Raw genomic sequence first — 21,250 nt, forward strand, 5'->3', positions numbered from 1 at the left:
TTAAATGGAAATATGGTAGGAATCTCATTTTGAAATAACCGTGCAGTATGACGGCAGTGAGAAGCGGGACATTATTACTGGATGCCTCAGGAGCTCGAGTGTGTTCTGTTCTGGGTGGAGATGATTCTGTTACGATCTGTAATTGCAAACAGTGTGGATCGGGGAATACTGCCATGTTGTAATGTGTAATCACTGAATAAACCTCCACTGGAAAAGGCAAAGGAAAGGCATCAGGTGTCAGCCGGAAATCCGCTGTCATGTTGGACACTGGCGGACTGAGGAGATGAATCACATCATCTCTTTTGCAACTTCTCTGTGACTGCTCACTCTGTTATAAAAGCCCTCCTGTTTTCTGTCTACATCTGTGATCGTTATTATCTGATTTCTGTTTACACCGTCAAATCCGATGAGGAAATATTTATGGATTTGGAGCCACGTCAATGAAGCGGTCACAGACCAGCCAGGATCACATTGACTGGTGGACCAGGTTAACGGTGAATGTCACTCCGTGTGCTCTGCACTCAGAATGTACAGTCCATGTCCCGACAGGATCAGCACCCGTCCGGGTGACTGCTCAGTGTGATCCCGTTACAGAGCACATCATTTAAATCGCATTCTCTGTGTGAATCTGTCAGTCCCCAGTAAATTCACTGTTACTCTTCACAGAAAATCTCTGATCTCGCTGATAAGGGAGAGCGGGCAGACAGTTCTAAACTCCTCCTGAGCCTGGTGATGGAGAAAGGCTCCCGCGCCCGGAGGATGATGTGGGAAACCTTTGTGAAAATGCGGATTGATGTCCCAAAGTTGGACAAAATACTAAAAGAAATACAGGAACATGGTGAGAAAGTATCAGAAATTGACTTAATTTTGGAATCAAACATACCATAATTTCAATTCCTTAAATTGTTTAAATCTGAACAGGTTGTGTTCCGGTTCATCGACCCGTACTGGAGATTCCCAGGGAACTGAAAGGTAAGTGAAGAAAACGTTGTTTCCATCAAAGGTTGATATTATGTAGGGCCATGTTGTTGTTGAGCCATTGGGATTTGATCAAGTAAATGTTCTACAGCGTACAGTGAGACGCGGGGAAAAATGCTTGCTGGAGGGAGTGTTTGTTTTCATAGGACTTTATGAGGAACAACGCAGAGAGATGGAGGCTTTGCTGAAAGGGATCACTGCTCTCTGGATCCCGCAACTACAGATTCCTCCAGCGGGGTCAGACTGGAGAAGAGGGTAAGATTCTGTGGGAAACGTCTTACTCTGAAAGGTGAAATCATTTCCCTGCATCCACCCAACCCTCAGTACAGCCCTCATCCTAAATCACTTTTCTAAATTCCCTCATATCCTGCAGGACATCAGTTTTAGAACCGGATGTCCATTGAAGTTCTCGTCACAGAATAACAATGATAATTTAATGAGAAAAGCAGGTAAAACCCCAACTCGTCTATTCAACCCCAAAGCAGCATATGAAATCAACTATATTCACATCTGCAGCCCCTTACTTCAAACACTGCTAAAGTTATCCAGTTTAATTTCCCACTCAATAATCCTGGGATTTCCATCAGGAGACAGTGTGACTGAGGATGTGATGGGGACAAAATCCTCAGCTCAGTCCACAGAAGCTGAAATTGATGTGTTGTGTGAATGACACTGAGGAAGGGTGAGAGATGGGAATCAGGACGGAGAAACCAAGGGTTGTGGGATCGCGGCAAAGATGTGGAAAGGACTGAAAATATCTGTAAATAATATTGCAATTAATTAAATTGTGACTGTCTGGATAAGAAACTCACTGCATCCGTAAGCAAATTGTGTGGGTGAAAATAGAGCCCGAGTCAGGGCTCAAGAGATTGTATGGCTTCATCATCGCAGACTGAGTTGGATCACCCAACTGCACATTTAACAGAGGAGAGCGTAGGAGAGACAGATATGGTAAAAATGTATTACTCCCACAGTAGCCCATGTTCTAAATGAATACAAAAAGCCCTTGAACAGAAATATAAAGAAACTATGCCACAACCCACATTCCCGAAAGATTGTGAGACTCCACACATGTCTGACAGGGTGCTGACACACGGTGAGACCCTACACACCCATGGCATGTTCCCGACAGTCTGTGAGACTCCACACACACGGGAACGTGTCCTGACACACTGTGACACGCCACTGCCCCTCGACAGGGTCCTGACACACTGTGAAACCCCACACAACCCTGATAAGGGTCCAGACACACTGTGAGACCATACAGACCCCTGGCAGGCTCATGACACACTGTGAGACCCCACACACCCATTCATGTTCCCGACAGGTTGTGAGACCCCACACACCTCTGCCAGGGTCCTGACAGACATTGAGACCCCACACACCCTTGGCAGCGTCCTGAGACACGGTGAGACCCCACACATCCCTGACAGGGTCCTAACAAACTAGGAGACCCAACACACCCCTGACAGGATCCTAACACGCTATGAGACCACGCACAACCCTGACAGGGTCCTGACACACTGTGAGACACCACACACACCTGAGACGATCCTGCCAGACATTGAGACCCCACACACATCTGTCAGGTTCCCGACAGATTGTGTGAACCCACACACCTCTGACGGGGACCTGACACACGGTGAGATCCCACACAACCCTGATAGTGTCCTGACAAACTAGGAGAACCCAAACACCCCTCGCAGGGTCCTAACAATCTAGGAGAACTCACACACCTCTAACAGGGTCCTAACACACTATGAGACCACTGACACCCTCGCAGGGTCCTGACACACTGTGCGACCCCACACACCCCTGACAGGGTCCTGACACACTGAGAGACACCACACTCTCCTGAGAGGTACCTGACAAGCATTGAGTCCCCACACAGCCCTGACAGGTTCCTCACAAACTGTGAGACTCCACACACCCTGACAGAGTTCTGAGACACTGTGAGACCCCACACAGTCCTGACTGGTTCCTGACACAGTTTGAGACTCCACGCAACCCCTACAGGGTCCTGACAAACTGTGAGACCCCACACACCCCTGGCTAGGGTCCTGACACGCGGAGAGACCCCACAGACCCCTGACAGGGTCCTGACACACTGTGAGACCCTACACACCACTGTCAGGGTCCTGACACACTGTGAGACCCCACACACCCCTGACTGGTTCCTGATGCACTTCGACACTGCATGCAACCCTTACAGGGTCCTGACACACTGTGAGACCCGACATACCCATGTCAGCAGCCTGACACAATGTGAGACCCCACACACACGGGAAAGCGTCCTGACACACTGTGAGACCCAACACAACCCGGACAGCGTCCTGACACACTGTGAGACTCCACACACCCTGACAGAGTTCTGAGACACTGTGAGACCCCACACAGTCCTGACTGGTTCTTGACACAGTTTGAGACTCCACGCAACCGCTACAGGGTCCTGACACACTGTGAGACCCCACACACCCCTGGCTAGGGTCCTGACACACTGTGAGACCCTACACACCACTGTCAGGGTCCTGACAAACTATGAGACCCCACACACTCCTGACAGGCTCCTGTCACACTGTGAGACCCCCCAATCCCCTGATAGGGTCCTGACACACTGTGAGACCCCACACACCCCTGACTGGTTCCTGACGCACTTTGAGACTGCATGCAACCCTTACAGGGTCCTGACACACTGTGAGACCCGACATACCCATGTCAGGAGCCTGACACACTGTGAGACCCAACACAACCCGGACAGCGTCCTGACACACTGTGGGACCCCACACATGCCTGACATGTTCCTGACATACTGTGAGACCCCACTTCCACTTGTCGGGGTACAGACACACTGTGCGACCGCAAACACACGTGAAAGTGTCATGACACACTGTGACACGCCACTGCCCCCCGACAGCGTCCTGACACACTGTGAAACCCCACACAACCCTGACAGGGTCCAGACACACTGTGATGCCCCACAAACTCATTTTAGACTCCTGACACACTGTGAGACGCCACACACACCTGACAGGGTCCTGTCACACTGTGAGACACCACTGGCACCAAACAGGGTCCTGACACACTGTGAGACCCAACACACCCCTGATAGGGGGCTGACACACTGTGAGACACCACACACTCCTGGGAGGAATCTGACAAACATTGAGTCCCCACACACCCCTGGCAGTGTCCTGACACACTGTGAGTCCCCGCGTACAACTGACAGGGTCCTGACATACTGTGAGACCCCAGACACCCCTGGCAGTGTCCTGACACACTGTGAGACCCCACACACACCTCGCAGAGTACAGACACACTGTGAGACCCCAGACACCCCTGGCATGTTCCTGACAGTCTGTGAGATGCCACACACACCTGACAGGTTCCTAACACACTGTGAGACCCCACACACCCCTGAGAGGATCCTGACACACTTGCAGACACCACACACCCCTGACAGGGTCCCGACACACTGTGCTACCCCACCCGACCCTGATAATGTTTGTCAGGAGCATGAGACCCCACACCCCTGGCAGGGTCCTGACACACTGTGCGAACCCTCACGCTCCTGACAGGTTCCTGAAACACTGTGAGACCCCACACACCCCTGACAGGGGGCTGACACACTGTGAGACACCACACACCCCTGACAGGATCCTGACACACTGTGCGACCCCACACACTCCTGACAGGGTCCTGACACACTGTGAGACCCCACACACCCCTGACAGGATCCTGACACACTGACAGACACCACACACCCCTGACAGGGTTCCGACACGCTGTGCTACCCCACCCGACCCTGATAATGTTTGTCAGGAACCTGAGACCCCACACCCCTGGCAGTGTCCTGACGCACTGTGAGACCCCACACACCCCTGACAGGGTCCTGACACACTGTGAGACCCCACACACCCCTGACAGGGTCCTGACACACTGTGCGAACCCACACGCTCCTGACAGGTTCCTGAAACACTGTGAGACCCCACACACACCTGACAGGGGGCTGACACACTGTGAGACCCCACACACCCCTGACAGGGTCCTGACACACTGTGAGATCCCACACACCCCTGACAGGGTCCTGACACACTGTGAGACACCACACACCCCTGACAGGATCCTGACACACTGTGCGACCCCACACACTCCTGACAGGGTCCTGACACACTGTGAGACCCCACATACCCGTGGCAGGGTCCTGACAGACTGTGAGACCCCACACACCCCTGACAGAGTCTGACACACTGTGAGACCCCACATACCCGTGGCAGGGTCCTGACACACGGTAAGACACAACATCCACTTGATGGTTTCATGACACACTGTGCAACCCCAAACACACCTGAAATTGTCCTGACGCACTGTGACATGCCACTGACCCCTGACAGGGTCCTAACACACTGCGATACCCCACACAGCCCTGACAAGTGTTCTGAAATATTGTCAGACCCCACACACCCCTAACAGGGTCCTAACACACGGTGAGACCCCACACAACCCTGACAAGTGTCCTGACACACTGAGACCCCACACACTCCTGATAGGGTCCTAACACACTAGGAGGCCCCACAGACCCCAGGCAGGGGCCTGACACACGGTGAGACACTACAGCCACTTGACTAGGTGCTGACACACTGTGCAACCCCATACATTCCTGACAGGGTCCTGACAAACTAAGAGACACCACACCCTCCTCAGAGGGTCCTGACGAACACTGAGACACCACACACCACTGGCATGGTCCTGACACACTGTGAGACCTCACACACCCCTGACAGGGTCCTGACACACTGTGAGACCCCACACACCCGTGGCAGATTCCTGAAAGACAGTGAGACCTCAGACACCCCTGACAGTGTTCTGAGACACCGTGAGACCCCAGACACCCCTGAAAGTGCCCTGAAACAGTGTGAGACCCCACACACAGCCGACAGGTTCCTGACACACTGTGAGACCCCACACACCCCTGGCATGTTCCCGACAGACTGTGAGACGCCACACACCCCTGACAGGGTCCGAACACACTGCGATGCCCCACACAACCCTGACAAGAGTCCTGACTCACTGTGAGACCCCACACACCACCGACTGGGATCTCAGAGACCCCAGACACTCCTGACAGTGTCCTGACACACTGTGAGACCCCACATACCACTGACAGTGTCCTGACACACTGTGAGACCCCTCACACCCCTGACAGTGTCGTAACACATGTTGAGACCCCACACAACCCTGACAAGTGTCCTGACTCACTGTGAGATCACAAACACCCTCCTGAGAGGAACCTGACAAACATTGAGTCCCCACACACAACAGGCAGGGTCCTGACACACTGTGTGACCCCACACACCACTGACAGGGTCCTGACACACTGTGAGACCCCACACATCCCTGACAGTGTCCTGACACACTGTGAGACCCCACACACCCCTGACAAGGTCCTGACACACTGTGAGACCCCACACACCCCTGACAGGGTCCTGATACACTGTGAGACCCCACACACCCCTGACAGGGTCCTGACACTCTGTGAGACCCCACACACCCCTGACACGGTCCTGACACACTGTGAGACCCTACACACCCCTGTCACGGTCCGGACACACTGTGAGACCACACACACCCCTGACAGGGTCCTGACACTCTGTGTGACCCCACACACCCCTGACATGGTCCTGACACACTGTGAGACCCCACACACCCCTGACAAGGTCCTGACACACTGTGAGACCCCACACACTCCTGACAGGGTCCTGACACAGTGTGAGACCCCACACACCCCTGACAGGGTCCTGGTACACTGTGTGACCCCACATACCCCTGACAGGGTCCTGACACAGTGTGAGACCCCACACACACGGGAACGTGTCCTGACACACTGTGACACGCCACTGCCACTCGGCAGGGTCCTGGCACGCTGTGAAACCCCACACAACCCTGATAAGGGTCCAGACACACTGTGAGACCATACAGACCCCTGGCAGGCTCATGACACACTCTGAGACCCCACACACCCATTCATGTTCCCGACAGGTTGTGAGACCCCACACACCTCTGCCAGAGTCCTGACAGACATTGAGACCCCACACACCCTTGGCAGCGTCCTGAGACACGGTGAGAACCCACACATCCCTGACAGGGTCCTAACAAACTAGGAGACCCAACACACCCCTAACAGGATCCTAACACGCTATGAGACCACGCACAACCCTCGAAGAGTCCTGACACACTGTGAGACCTCACACACCCCTGACAGGGTCCTGACACACTGAGAGACACGACACCCTCCTGAGAGGAATCTGACAAACATTGAGTCCCCACACATCCCCGGACAGTGTCCTGACACACTGTGCGACCCCACACGCCCCGACAGAGTTCTGACTCACTGTGAGACCCCACACACCCCTGACTGGTTCCTGACGCACTTTGAGACTGCATGCAACCCTTACAGGGTTCTGACACACTGTGAGACGCGACATACCCATGTCAGGAGCCTGACACACTGTGAGACCCCGCACACACGGGAAAGTGTCCTGACACACTGTGGGACCCCACACAACCCGGACATTGTCCTGACACACTGTGGGACCCCACACACCCCTGACAGGGTCCTGACACTCTGTGAGACCCCACACACCCCTGACACGGTCCTGACACACTGTGAGACCCTACACACCCCTGTCACGGTCCGGACACACTGTGAGACCACACACACCCCTGACAGGGTCCTGACACTCTGTGTGACCCCACACACCCCTGACATGGTCCTGACACACTGTGAGACCCCACACACCCCTGACAAGGTCCTGACACACTGTGAGACCCCACACACTCCTGACAGGGTCCTGACACAGTGTGAGACCCCACACACCCCTGACAGGGTCCTGGTACACTGTGTGACCCCACATACCCCTGACAGGGTCCTGACACAGTGTGAGACCCCACACACACGGGAACGTGTCCTGACACACTGTGACACGCCACTGCCACTCGGCAGGGTCCTGGCACGCTGTGAAACCCCACACAACCCTGATAAGGGTCCAGACACACTGTGAGACCATACAGACCCCTGGCAGGCTCATGACACACTCTGAGACCCCACACACCCATTCATGTTCCCGACAGGTTGTGAGACCCCACACACCTCTGCCAGAGTCCTGACAGACATTGAGACCCCACACACCCTTGGCAGCGTCCTGAGACACGGTGAGAACCCACACATCCCTGACAGGGTCCTAACAAACTAGGAGACCCAACACACCCCTAACAGGATCCTAACACGCTATGAGACCACGCACAACCCTCGAAGAGTCCTGACACACTGTGAGACCTCACACACCCCTGACAGGGTCCTGACACACTGAGAGACACGACACCCTCCTGAGAGGAATCTGACAAACATTGAGTCCCCACACATCCCCGGACAGTGTCCTGACACACTGTGCGACCCCACACGCCCCGACAGAGTTCTGACTCACTGTGAGACCCCACACACCCCTGACTGGTTCCTGACGCACTTTGAGACTGCATGCAACCCTTACAGGGTTCTGACACACTGTGAGACGCGACATACCCATGTCAGGAGCCTGACACACTGTGAGACCCCGCACACACGGGAAAGTGTCCTGACACACTGTGGGACCCCACACAACCCGGACATTGTCCTGACACACTGTGGGACCCCACACACCGCTGACATGTTCCTGACACACTGTGAGACCCCACTTCCACTTGTCGGGGTACAGACACACTGTGCGACCCCGCACACACGGGAAAGTGTCCTGACACACTGTGAGACCCAACACAACCCGGACATTGTCCTGACACACTGTGGGACCCCACACACCCCTGACATGTTCCTGACACACTGTGAGACCCCATTTCCACTTGTCGGGGTACAGACACACTGTGCGACCGCAAACACACGGGGAAGTGTCCTGACACACTGTGAGACCCCACTTCCACTTGTCGGGGTACAGACACACTGTGCGACCCCAAACACACGTGAAAGTGTCCTGACACACTGTGACACGCCACTGCCCCCCGACAGGGTCCTGACACACTGTGAAACCCCACACAACCCTGAAAAGGGTCCAGACACACTGTGAGACCGTATAAACCCCTGGCAGGCTCCTGACACACAGTGAAACCCCACACACCCATTCATGGTCCCGACAGTCTGTAAGACGGCACATACCCCTGGCAGTGTCCTGACGCACTGTGAGACACCACACACCCCTGACAGGGTCCTGACACACTGTGAGACCCCATACACCCATTCATGGTCCCGACAGTCTGTAAGACGGCACATACCCCTGGCAGTGTCCTGACACACTGTGAGACCCCACACACCCCTGGCAGTGTCCTGACGCACTGTGAGACCCCACACACCCCTGACAGGGTCCTGACACACTGTGAGACACCACACACCCCTGAGACGATCCTGCCAGACATTGAGACCCCACACACCTCTGTCAGGTTCCCGACAGGTTGTGAGAACCCACACACGTCTGACAGGGTCCTGACACACTGTGAGACCCCACACATCCCTGGCATGTACCCGACAGTCTGTGAGACACCGCACACCCCTGACAGGGTCCTGACACACTGTGATGCCCCACAAACTCATTTTAGACTCCTGACACACTGTGAGACGCCACACACACCTGACAGGGTCCTGTCACACTGTGAGACACCACTGGCACCAAACAGGGTCCTGACACACTGTGAGACCCAACACACCCCTGATAGGGGGCTGACACACTGTGAGACACCACACACTCCTGGGAGGAACCTGACAAACATTGAGTCCCCACACACACCTGGCAGTGTCCTGACACACTGTGAGTCCCCGTGTACAACTGACAGGGTCCTGACATACTGTGAGACCCCAGACAACCCTGGCAGTGTCCTAACACACTGTGAGACACCACACACCCTTGGCAGTGTCCTGACGCACTGTGAGTCCCCGCAAACGGCTGACAGTGTCCTGACACACTGTGAGACCCCAGACACCCCTGGCATGTTCCCGACAGTCTGTGAGACGCCACACACACTAGACAGGTTCCTAACGCACTGTGAGACCCCACACACCCCTGATAGGGGGCTGACACACTGTGAGACACCACACACTCCTGGGAGGAACCTGACAAATATTGAGTCCCCACACACCCCTGGCAGTGTCCTGACACACTGTGAGTCCCCGCGTACAACTGACAGGGTCCTGACATACTGTGAGACCCAACACACCCCTGATAGGGGGCTGACACACTGTGAGATACCACACACCCCTGACAGGGTCGTGACACACTGTGAGACCCCACACACCCCTGGCAATGTCCTGACGCACTGTGAGACCCCACACACCCCTGACAGGTTCCTGACACACTGTGCGACCCCACACACACCTGACAGGGGGCTGACACACTGTGAGACACCACACACCCCTGACAGGGTCCTGACACAGTGTGCGACCCCACAAACTCCTGACAGGTTCCTGACACACTGTGAGACCCCACACACTCCTGACAGGGGGCTGACACATTGAGAGACCCCACACACCCCTGACAGGGTCCAGACACACTGAAACACCACACACACCTGACAGGGTCATAACGCACTTGGAGGCCCCACAGACACCAGGCAGGGGCCTGCCACACAGTGAGACCTCACACACCCCTGACAGGGTTCTGAGACACCGTAAGACCCCAGACACCCCTGACAGTGTCCGGACACACTGTGAGACCCCACACACCCCTGACAGTGTCCTGACACACTGTGAGACCCCACACACCTCTGACAGGGTCCTGACCCACTGTGTTACCGCACACACCCCTGACAGGGTCCTGACACACTGTGAGACCCCACACAGCCCTGACAAGTGTTCTGAAATATTGTCAGACCCCACACACCCCTGACAGGGCCCGGACACACTGTGAGACCCCACCCACCCCTGGCATGTTCCCGACAGACTGTGAGACGCCACACACCCCTAACAGGGTCCTAACACACGGTGAGACCCCACACACCCCTGACAGTGTCCGGACACACTGTGAGACCCCACACACCCCTGACAGTGTCCTGACACACTAGGAGGCCCCACAGACCCCAGGCAGGGGCCTGACACACTGTGAGACACTACAGCCACTTGACTAGGTGCTGACACACTGTGCGACCCCATACACTCCTGACAGGGTCCTGACAAACTAAGAGACACCACACCCTCCTCAGAGGGTCCTGACGAACACTGAGACACCACACACCACTGGCATGGTCCTGACACACTGTGAGACCTCACACACCCCTGACAGGGTCCTGACACACTGTGAGACACCACACACCACTGGCATGGTCCTGACACACTGTGAGATTTCACACACCCGTGGCAGATTCCTGAAAGACACTGAGACCTCAGACACCCCTGACAGTGTTCTGAGACACCGTGAGACCCCAGACACCCCTGAAAGTGCCCTGAAACAGTGTGAGACCCCACACACAGCCGACAGGTTCCTGACACACTGTGAGACCCCACACACCCCTGGCATGTTCCCGACAGACTGTGAGACGCCACACACCCCTGACAGGGTCCGAACACACTGCGATACCCCACACAACCCTGACAAGTGTCCTGACTCACTTTGAGACCCCACACACCACCGACTGGGATCTCAGACACCGTGAGACCCCAGGCACTCCTGACAGTGTCCTGACACACTGTGAGACCCCAGACACCCCTGACAGTGTCCTGACACACTGTGAGACCCCACACACCCCGGACAGGGTCCTTACACATGTTGAGACCCCACACAACCCTGACAAGTGTCCTGACTCACTGTGAGATCACAAACACCCTCCTGAGAGGAACCTGAGAAACATTGATTCCCCACACACAACTGGCAGGGTCCTGACACACTGTGAGACCCCACACACCCCTGACAGGGTCCTGATACATTGTGTGACCCCACACACCCCTGACAGGGTCCTGACACACTGTGAGTCCCCACACACCCCTGACAGGGTCCTGACACACTGTGTGACCCCACACACCCCTGACAGGGTCCTGACACACTGTGAGACCCCACACACCTCTGACAGGGTCATGATACACTGTGAGACCCCACACACCCCTGACAGGGTCCTGACACACTGTGAGACCCCACACACCCCTGACAGGGTCCTGACACAGTGTGAGACACCACACACACTTGACGGGGTCCTGACACACTGTGCAACCACAAACACACCTGGAACTGTCCTGACACACTGTAACAAGCCACCGGCGCCTGACAGGGTCCTGACACACTGTGAAATCCCACACACACCTGACAGGGTCCTCATACACGCTGAGACACCAGACAGCGCTGGCAGATTCCCGACAGACTGTGAGACTCCACACACCCCTGACAGGGTCCTGACACACTGTGAGACCCCACACACCCCTGACAGGGACCTTATACACTGTGAGACCCCACACACACCTGGCAGGTTCACGAAAGACTGTGAGACCCCACACAAACGGGAACGTGTCCTGACACACTGTGACACGCCACTGTCCCTCGGCAGGGTCCTGACACACTGTGAAACCCCACACAACCCTGATAAGGGTCCAGACACACTGTGAGACCATACAGACCCCTGGCAGGCTCATGACACACTGTGAGACCCCACACACCCATTCATGTTCCTGACAGGTTGTGAGACCCCACACACCTCTGCCAGGGTCCTGACAGACATCGAGACCCCACACACCCCTGGCAGCGTCCTGAGACACGGTGAGACCCCACACATCCCTGACAGGGTCCTAACAAACTAGGAGACCCAACACACCCCTAACAGGATCCTAACACGCTATGAGACCACGCACAACCCTCGAAGAGTCCTGACATACTGTGAGACCTCACACACCACTGACAGGGTCCTGACACACTGAGAGACACGACACCCTCCTGAGAGGAATCTGACAAACATTGAGTCCCCACACATCCCCGGACAGTGTCCAGACACACTGTGCGACCCCACACGCCCCTGACAGAGTTCTGACACACTGTGAGACCCCAGACACCCCTGACTGGTTCCTGACACATTTCGAGACTCCATGCAACGCTTACAGGGGCCTGACACACTGAGATCCGGCACACCCCTGACAGTGTCTGACACATTTCGAGACTCCATGCAACGCTTACAGGGGCCTGACTCACTGAGATCCGGCACACCCCTGACAGTGTCTGACACATTTCGAGACTCCATGCAACGCTTACAGGGGCCTGACTCACTGAGATCCGGCACACCCCTGACAGGGTCCTGACACACTGTAAGACCCCACACAACCCTGACAGGGTCCTGACACACTGTGAGACCCCACACACCCCTGACAGGGTCCTGACACACTGTGAGACACCACACACACCTGAGACGATCCTGCCAGACATTGAGACCCCACACACATCTGTCAGGTTCCCGACAGATTGTGTGAACCCACACACCTCTGACGGGGTCCCGACACACGGTGAGACCCCGCACAACCCTGACAGTGTCCTGACAAACTAGGAGAACCCAAACACCCCTCGCAGGGTCCTAACAATCTAGGAGAACTCACACACCTCTAACATGGTCCTAACACACTAGGAGACCACTGACACCCCTCGCAGGGTCCTGACACACTGTGCGACCCCACACACCCCTGACAGGGTCCTGACACACTGTGCGACCCCACACACCCCTGACAGGGTCCTGACACACTGTGAGACCACACACACCCTGACAGAGTTCTGAGACACTGTGAGACCCCACACAGTCCTGACTGGTTCCTGACACAGTTTGAGACTCCACGCAACCCCTACAGGGTCCTGACACACTGTGAGACCCCACACACCCCTGGCTAGGGTCCTGACACGCGGAGAGACCCCACAGACCCCTGACAGGGTCCTGACACACTGTGAGACCCTACACACCATTGTCAGGGTCCTGACACACTGTGAGACCCCACACACACCTGACAGCGTCCTGACACACTGTGAGACCCCACACACCCCTGGCAGTGTCCTGACACACTGTGACACCCCAGACACCCCTGACTGGTTCCTGACACATTTCGAGACTCCATGCAACGCTTACAGGGGCCTGACACACTGAGATCCGGCACACCCCTGACAGTGTCTGACACATTTCGAGACTCCATGCAACGCTTACAGGGGCCTGACTCACTGAGGTCCGGCACACCCCTGACAGTGCCTGACACACCGTGAGACCCCGCACAACCTTGACAGGGTCCTGACACACTGAGATCCCACACACCCCTGGCAGGGTCCTGACACACTGTGAGACACCACACACACCTGAGACGATCCTGCCAGACATTGAGACCCCACACACATCTGTCAGGTTCCCGACAGATTGTGTGAACCCACACACCTCTGACGGGGTCCTGACACACGGTGAGACCCCGCACAACCCTGACAGTGTCCTGACAAACTAGGAGAACCCAAACACCCCTCGCAGGGTCCTAACAATCTAGGAGAACTCACACACCTCTAACATGGTCCTAACACACTAGGAGACCACTGACACCCCTCGCAGGGTCCTGACACACTGTGCGACCCCACACACCCCTGACAGGGTCCTGACACACTGAGAGACACCACACTCTCCTGAGAGGTACCTGACAAACATTGAGTCCCCACACAGCCCTGACAGGTTCTTCACAAACTGTGAGAATCCACACACCCTGACAGAGTTCTGAGACACTGTGAGACCCCACACAGTCCTGACTGGTTCCTGACACAGTTTGAGACTCCACGCAACCCCTACAGGGTCCTGACACACTGTGAGACCCCACACACCCCTGGCTAGGGTCCTGACACGCGGAGAGACCCCACAGACCCCTGACAGGGTCCTGACACACTGTGAGATCCTACACACCACTGTCAGGGTCCTGACACACTGTGAGACCCCACACACCCCTGACTGGTTCCTGATGCACTTTGACACTGCATGCAACCCTTACAGGGTCCTGACACACTGTGAGACCCGACATACCCATGTCAGCAGCCTGACACACTGTGAGACCCCACACACACGGGAAAGTGTCCTGACACACTGTGGGACCCCACGCACACGGGAAAGTGTCCTGACACACTGTGGGACCCCACGCACCCCTGACATGTTCCTGACACACTGCGAGACCCCACTTCCACTTGTCGGGGTACAGACACACTGTGCGACCCCAAACACACGTGAAAGTGTCCTGACACACTGTGACACGCCACTGCCCCCCGACAGGGTCCTGAAACACTGTGAAACCCCACACAACCCTGACAAGGGTCCAGACACACTGTGAGACACCACTGGCCCCAAACAGGGTCCTGACACACTGTGAGACCCAACACACCCCTGATAGGTGGCTGACACACTGTGAGACACCACACACTCCTGGGAGGAACCTGACAAACATTGAGTCCCCACACACACCTGGCAGTGTCCTGACACACTGTGAGTCCCCGCGTACAACTGACAGGGTCCTGACATACTGTGAGACCACAGACAACCCTGGCAGTGTCCTGACACACTGTGAGACCCCACACACCCCTGACAGGGTCCTGACACACTGTGAGACACCACACACCCCTGGCAGTGTCCTGACACACTGTGAGACCCCACACATCCCTGACAGCGTCCTGACACACTGTGAGACCCCACACATCCCTGGCAGTGTCCTGACACACTGTGAGACCCCACACACCCCTGACAGGGTCCTGACACACTGTGAGACCCCACACACCGCTGACAGGGTCCTGACACACTGGGAGACCCCACACACCCCTGACAGGATCCTGACATACTGTGAGACCCCACACACCCCTGACAGGGTCCTGACACACTGTGAGACCCCACACACCCCTGACAGGGTCCTGACACACTGTGAGACCCCACACACCCCTGACAGGATCCTGACACACTGTGAGACCCCACTCACCCCTGACAGGGTCCTGACATACTGTGAGACCCCACACACCCCTGACAGGGTCCTGACACACTGTGAGACCCCACACACCCCTGACAGGGTCCTGACACACTGAGAGACCCCACACACCCCTGACAGGGTCCAGACACTCTGAGACACCACACACTCCTGACAGGGTCATAAGCACACTTGGAGGCCCCACAGACACCAGGCAGGGGCCTGCCACACTGTGAGACTTCACACACCCTTGGCAGTGTCCTGACGCACTGTGAGACCCCACACACCCCTGACAGGGTCCTGACACACTGTGCGACCCCACACACTCCTGACAGGTTCCTGACACGCTGTGAGACCCCACACACCCCTGACAGGGGGCTGACACACTGTGAGACACCACACACCCCTGACAGGGTCCTGACACACTGTGCGACCCCACACACTCCTGACAGGTTCCTGACACACTGTGAGACCCCACACACCCCTGACAGGGGGCTGACACACTGAGAGACCCCACACACCCCTGACAGGGTCCACACACTCTGAGACACCACACACTCCTGACAGGGTCATAACACACTTGGAGGCCCCACGGACACCAGGCAGGGGCCTGCCACACTGTGAGACTTCGCACACCCGTGGCAGGTTCCTGACAGACAGTGAGACCTCACACACCCCTGACAGGGTTCTGAGACACCGTGAGACCCCAGACACCCCTGACAGTGTCCGGACACACTGAGACGCCGCACAACCCTGACAGTGTCCTGACAAACTAGGAGAACCCAAACACCCCTCGCAGGGTCCTAACAATCTAGGAGAACTCACACACCTCTAACATGGTCCTAACACACTAGGAGACCACTGACACCCCTCGCAGGGTCCTGACACACTGTGCGACCCCACACACCCCTGACAGGGTCCTGACACACTGTGCGACCCCACACACCCCTGACAGGGTCCTGACACACTGTGAGACCACACACACCCTGACAGAGTTCTGAGACACTGTGAGACCCCACACAGTCCTGACTGGTTCCTGACACAGTTTGAGACTCCACGCAACCCCTACAGGGTCCTGACACACTGTGAGACCCCACACACCCCTGGCTAGGGTCCTGACACGCGGAGAGACCCCACAGACCCCTGACAGGGTCCTGACACACTGTGAGACCCTACACACCATTGTCAGGGTCCTGACACACTGTGAGACCCCACACACACCTGACAGCGTCCTGACACACTGTGAGACCCCACACACCCCTGGCAGTGTCCTGACACACTGTGACACCCCAGACACCCCTGACTGGTTCCTGACACATTTCGAGACTCCATGCAACGCTTACAGGGGCCTGACACACTGAGATCCGGCACACCCCTGACAGTGTCTGACACATTTCGAGACTCCATGCAACGCTTACAGGGGCCTGACTCACTGAGGTCCGGCACACCCCTGACAGTGCCTGACACACCGTGAGACCCCGCACAACCTTGACAGGGTCCTGACACACTGAGATCCCACACACCCCTGGCAGGGTCCTGACACACTGTGAGACACCACACACACCTGAGACGATCCTGCCAGACATTGAGACCCCACACACATCTGTCAGGTTCCCGACAGATTGTGTGAACCCACACACCTCTGACGGGGTCCTGACACACGGTGAGACCCCGCACAACCCTGACAGTGTCCTGACAAACTAGGAGAACCCAAACACCCCTCGCAGGGTCCTAACAATCTAGGAGAACTCACACACCTCTAACATGGTCCTAACACACTAGGAGACCACTGACACCCCTCGCAGGGTCCTGACACACTGTGCGACCCCACACACCCCTGACAGGGTCCTGACACACTGAGAGACACCACACTCTCCTGAGAGGTACCTGACAAACATTGAGTCCCCACACAGCCCTGACAGGTTCTTCACAAACTGTGAGAATCCACACACCCTGACAGAGTTCTGAGACACTGTGAGACCCCACACAGTCCTGACTGGTTCCTGACACAGTTTGAGACTCCACGCAACCCCTACAGGGTCCTGACACACTGTGAGACCCCACACACCCCTGGCTAGGGTCCTGACACGCGGAGAGACCCCACAGACCCCTGACAGGGTCCTGACACACTGTGAGATCCTACACACCACTGTCAGGGTCCTGACACACTGTGAGACCCCACACACCCCTGACTGGTTCCTGATGCACTTTGACACTGCATGCAACCCTTACAGGGTCCTGACACACTGTGAGACCCGACATACCCATGTCAGCAGCCTGACACACTGTGAGACCCCACACACACAGGAAAGTGTCCTGACACACTGTGGGACCCCACGCACACGGGAAAGTGTCCTGACACACTGTGGGACCCCACGCACCCCTGACATGTTCCTGACACACTGCGAGACCCCACTTCCACTTGTCGGGGTACAGACACACTGTGCGACCCCAAACACACGTGAAAGTGTCCTGACACACTGTGACACGCCACTGCCCCCCGACAGGGTCCTGAAACACTGTGAAACCCCACACAACCCTGACAAGGGTCCAGACACACTGTGAGACACCACTGGCCCCAAACAGGGTCCTGACACACTGTGAGACCCAACACACCCCTGATAGGTGGCTGACACACTGTGAGACACCACACACTCCTGGGAGGAACCTGACAAACATTGAGTCCCCACACACACCTGGCAGTGTCCTGACACACTGTGAGTCCCCGCGTACAACTGACAGGGTCCTGACATACTGTGAGACCACAGACAACCCTGGCAGTGTCCTGACACACTGTGAGACACCACACACCCCTGGCAGTGTCCTGACACACTGTGAGACCCCACACATCCCTGACAGCGTCCTGACACACTGTGAGACCCCACACATCCCTGGCAGTGTCCTGACACACTGTGAGACCCCACACACCCCTGACAGGGTCCTGACACACTGTGAGACCCCACACACCGCTGACAGGGTCCTGACACACTGGGAGACCCCACACACCCCTGACAGGATCCTGACATACTGTGAGACCCCACACACCCCTGACAGGGTCCTGACACACTGTGAGACCCCACACACCCCTGACAGGGTCCTGACACACTGTGAGACCCCACACACCCCTGACAGGGTCCTGACACACTGTGCGACCCCACACACTCCTGACAGGTTCCTGACACGCTGTGAGACCCCACACACCCCTGACAGGGTCCTGACACACTGTGAGACCCCACACACCGCTGACAGGGTCCTGACACACTGGGAGACCCCACACACCCCTGACAGGATCCTGACATACTGTGAGACCCCACACACCCCTGACAGGGTCCTGACACACTGTGAGACCCCACACACCCCTGACAGGGTCCTGACACACTGTGAGACCCCACACATCCCTGGCAGTGTCCTGACACACTGTGAGACCCCACACACCCCTGACAGGGTCCTGACACACTGTGAGACCCCACACACCGCTGACAGGGTCCTGACACACTGGGAGACCCCACACACCCCTGACAGGATCCTGACATACTGTGAGACCCCACACACCCCTGACAGGGTCCAGACACTCTGAGACACCACACACTCCTGACAGGGTCATAAGCACACTTGGAGGCCCCACAGACACCAGGCAGGGGCCTGCCACACTTTGAGACTTCACACACCCTTGGCAGTGTCCTGACGCACTGTGAGACCCCACACACCCCTGACAGGGTCCTGACACACTGTGCGACCCCACACACTCCTGACAGGTTCCTGACACGCTGTGAGACCCCACACACCCCTGACAGGGGGCTGACACACTGTGAGACACCACACACCCCTGACAGGGTTCTGAGACACCGTGAGACCCCAGACACCCCTGACAGTGTCCGGACACACTGAGACGCCACACACCCCTGACAGGGTCCTGATACACTGTGTGACCCCACACACCCCTGACAGGGTCCACACACTCTGTGTGACCGCACACACCCCTGACAGGGTCCAGATACACTGTGAGACCCCACCCACCCCTGGCATGTTCCCGACAGACTGTGAGACGCCACACAGCCCGGACAGGGTCCTAACATACTGCGAGACCCCAGACAACCCTGACAAGTGTCCTGGCTCACTGGGTGACCCCACACATCCCTGGCAGGGTCCCGACAGACTGGGAGACCCCACACACCCCTGACAGAGTCTGACACACTGTGTGACCCCACATACCCGTGGCAGGGTCCTGACACGGTCAGACACAACATCCACTTGATGGTTTCATGACACACTGTGCAACCCCAAACACACCTGAAACTGTCCTGACACACTGTGACATGCCACTGACCCCTGACAGGGTCCTAACACACTGCGATACCTCACACAGCCCTGACAAGTGTTCTGAAATATTGTCAGACTCCACACACCCCTGACAGGGTCCGGACACACTGTGAGACCCCACCCTCCCCTGGCATGTTCCCGACAGACTGTGAGACGCCACACACCCCTAACAGGGTTCTAACACACGGTGAGACCCCACACAACCCTGACAAGTGTCCTGACACACTGAGACCCCACACACTCCGGACAGGGTCCAAACACACTAGGAAGCCCCACAGACCCCAGGCAGGGGCCTGACACACTGTGAGACACTACAGCCTCTTGACTAGGTGCTGGCACACTGTGCGACCCCATACACTCCTGACAGGGTCCTGACAAACTAAGAGACACCACACCCTCCTCAGAGGGTCCTGACGAACACTGAGACACCACACACCACTGGCATGGTCCTGACACACTGTGAGATTTCACACACCCGTGGCAGATTCCTGAAAGACAGTGAGACCTCAGACACCCCTGACAGTGTTCTGAAACAGTGTGAGACCCCACACACAGCCGACAGAGTCTGACACACTGGGAGACCCCACACACCCCTGACAGATTCTGACACACTGTGAGACCCCACACACCCGTGACAGGGTCCTGACACACTGTGAGACCCCACACACCCCTGACAGGTTTCTGACACACTGTGCGACCCCACACACTCCTGACAGGGTCCTGACACTCTGTGAGACCCCACACACCCCTGACAGAGTCTGACACACTGTGAGACCCCACACACCCGTGGCAGGGTCCTGACACACTGGGAGACCCCACACACCCCTGACAGAGTCTGACACACTGTGAGACCCCACACACCCGTGGCAGGGTCCTGACACACTGTGAGACCCCACACACCCCTGACAGGGGGCTGACACACTGAGAGACCCCACACACCCCTGACAGGGTCCACACACTCTGCGAAACCACACACTCCTGACAGGGTCATAA

At 56.6% G+C, this 21,250-nt stretch overlaps 1 protein-coding gene across 3 annotated transcripts in view; it reads left to right on the plus strand.

Annotated features, from left to right (window-relative positions):
• LOC132389460 (NACHT, LRR and PYD domains-containing protein 3-like) overlaps positions 1-21,250 on the plus strand; it is an 82,273-nt gene that overhangs the window by 43,383 nt on the left and 17,640 nt on the right. For all 3 annotated transcript variants that reach the window (XM_059961982.1, XM_059961984.1, XM_059961983.1), the window contains 2 exons: positions 667-838; positions 922-972. In XM_059961982.1, the coding sequence (XP_059817965.1) occupies positions 667-838; positions 922-972 (223 nt within the window). The remainder of the gene's footprint in view (positions 1-666; positions 839-921; positions 973-21,250) is intronic.

Source organism: Hypanus sabinus, unplaced genomic scaffold (assembly GCF_030144855.1).
Source record: "Hypanus sabinus isolate sHypSab1 unplaced genomic scaffold, sHypSab1.hap1 scaffold_578, whole genome shotgun sequence".
In the NCBI taxonomy this organism is placed as follows: Eukaryota; Metazoa; Chordata; class Chondrichthyes; order Myliobatiformes; family Dasyatidae; genus Hypanus; species Hypanus sabinus.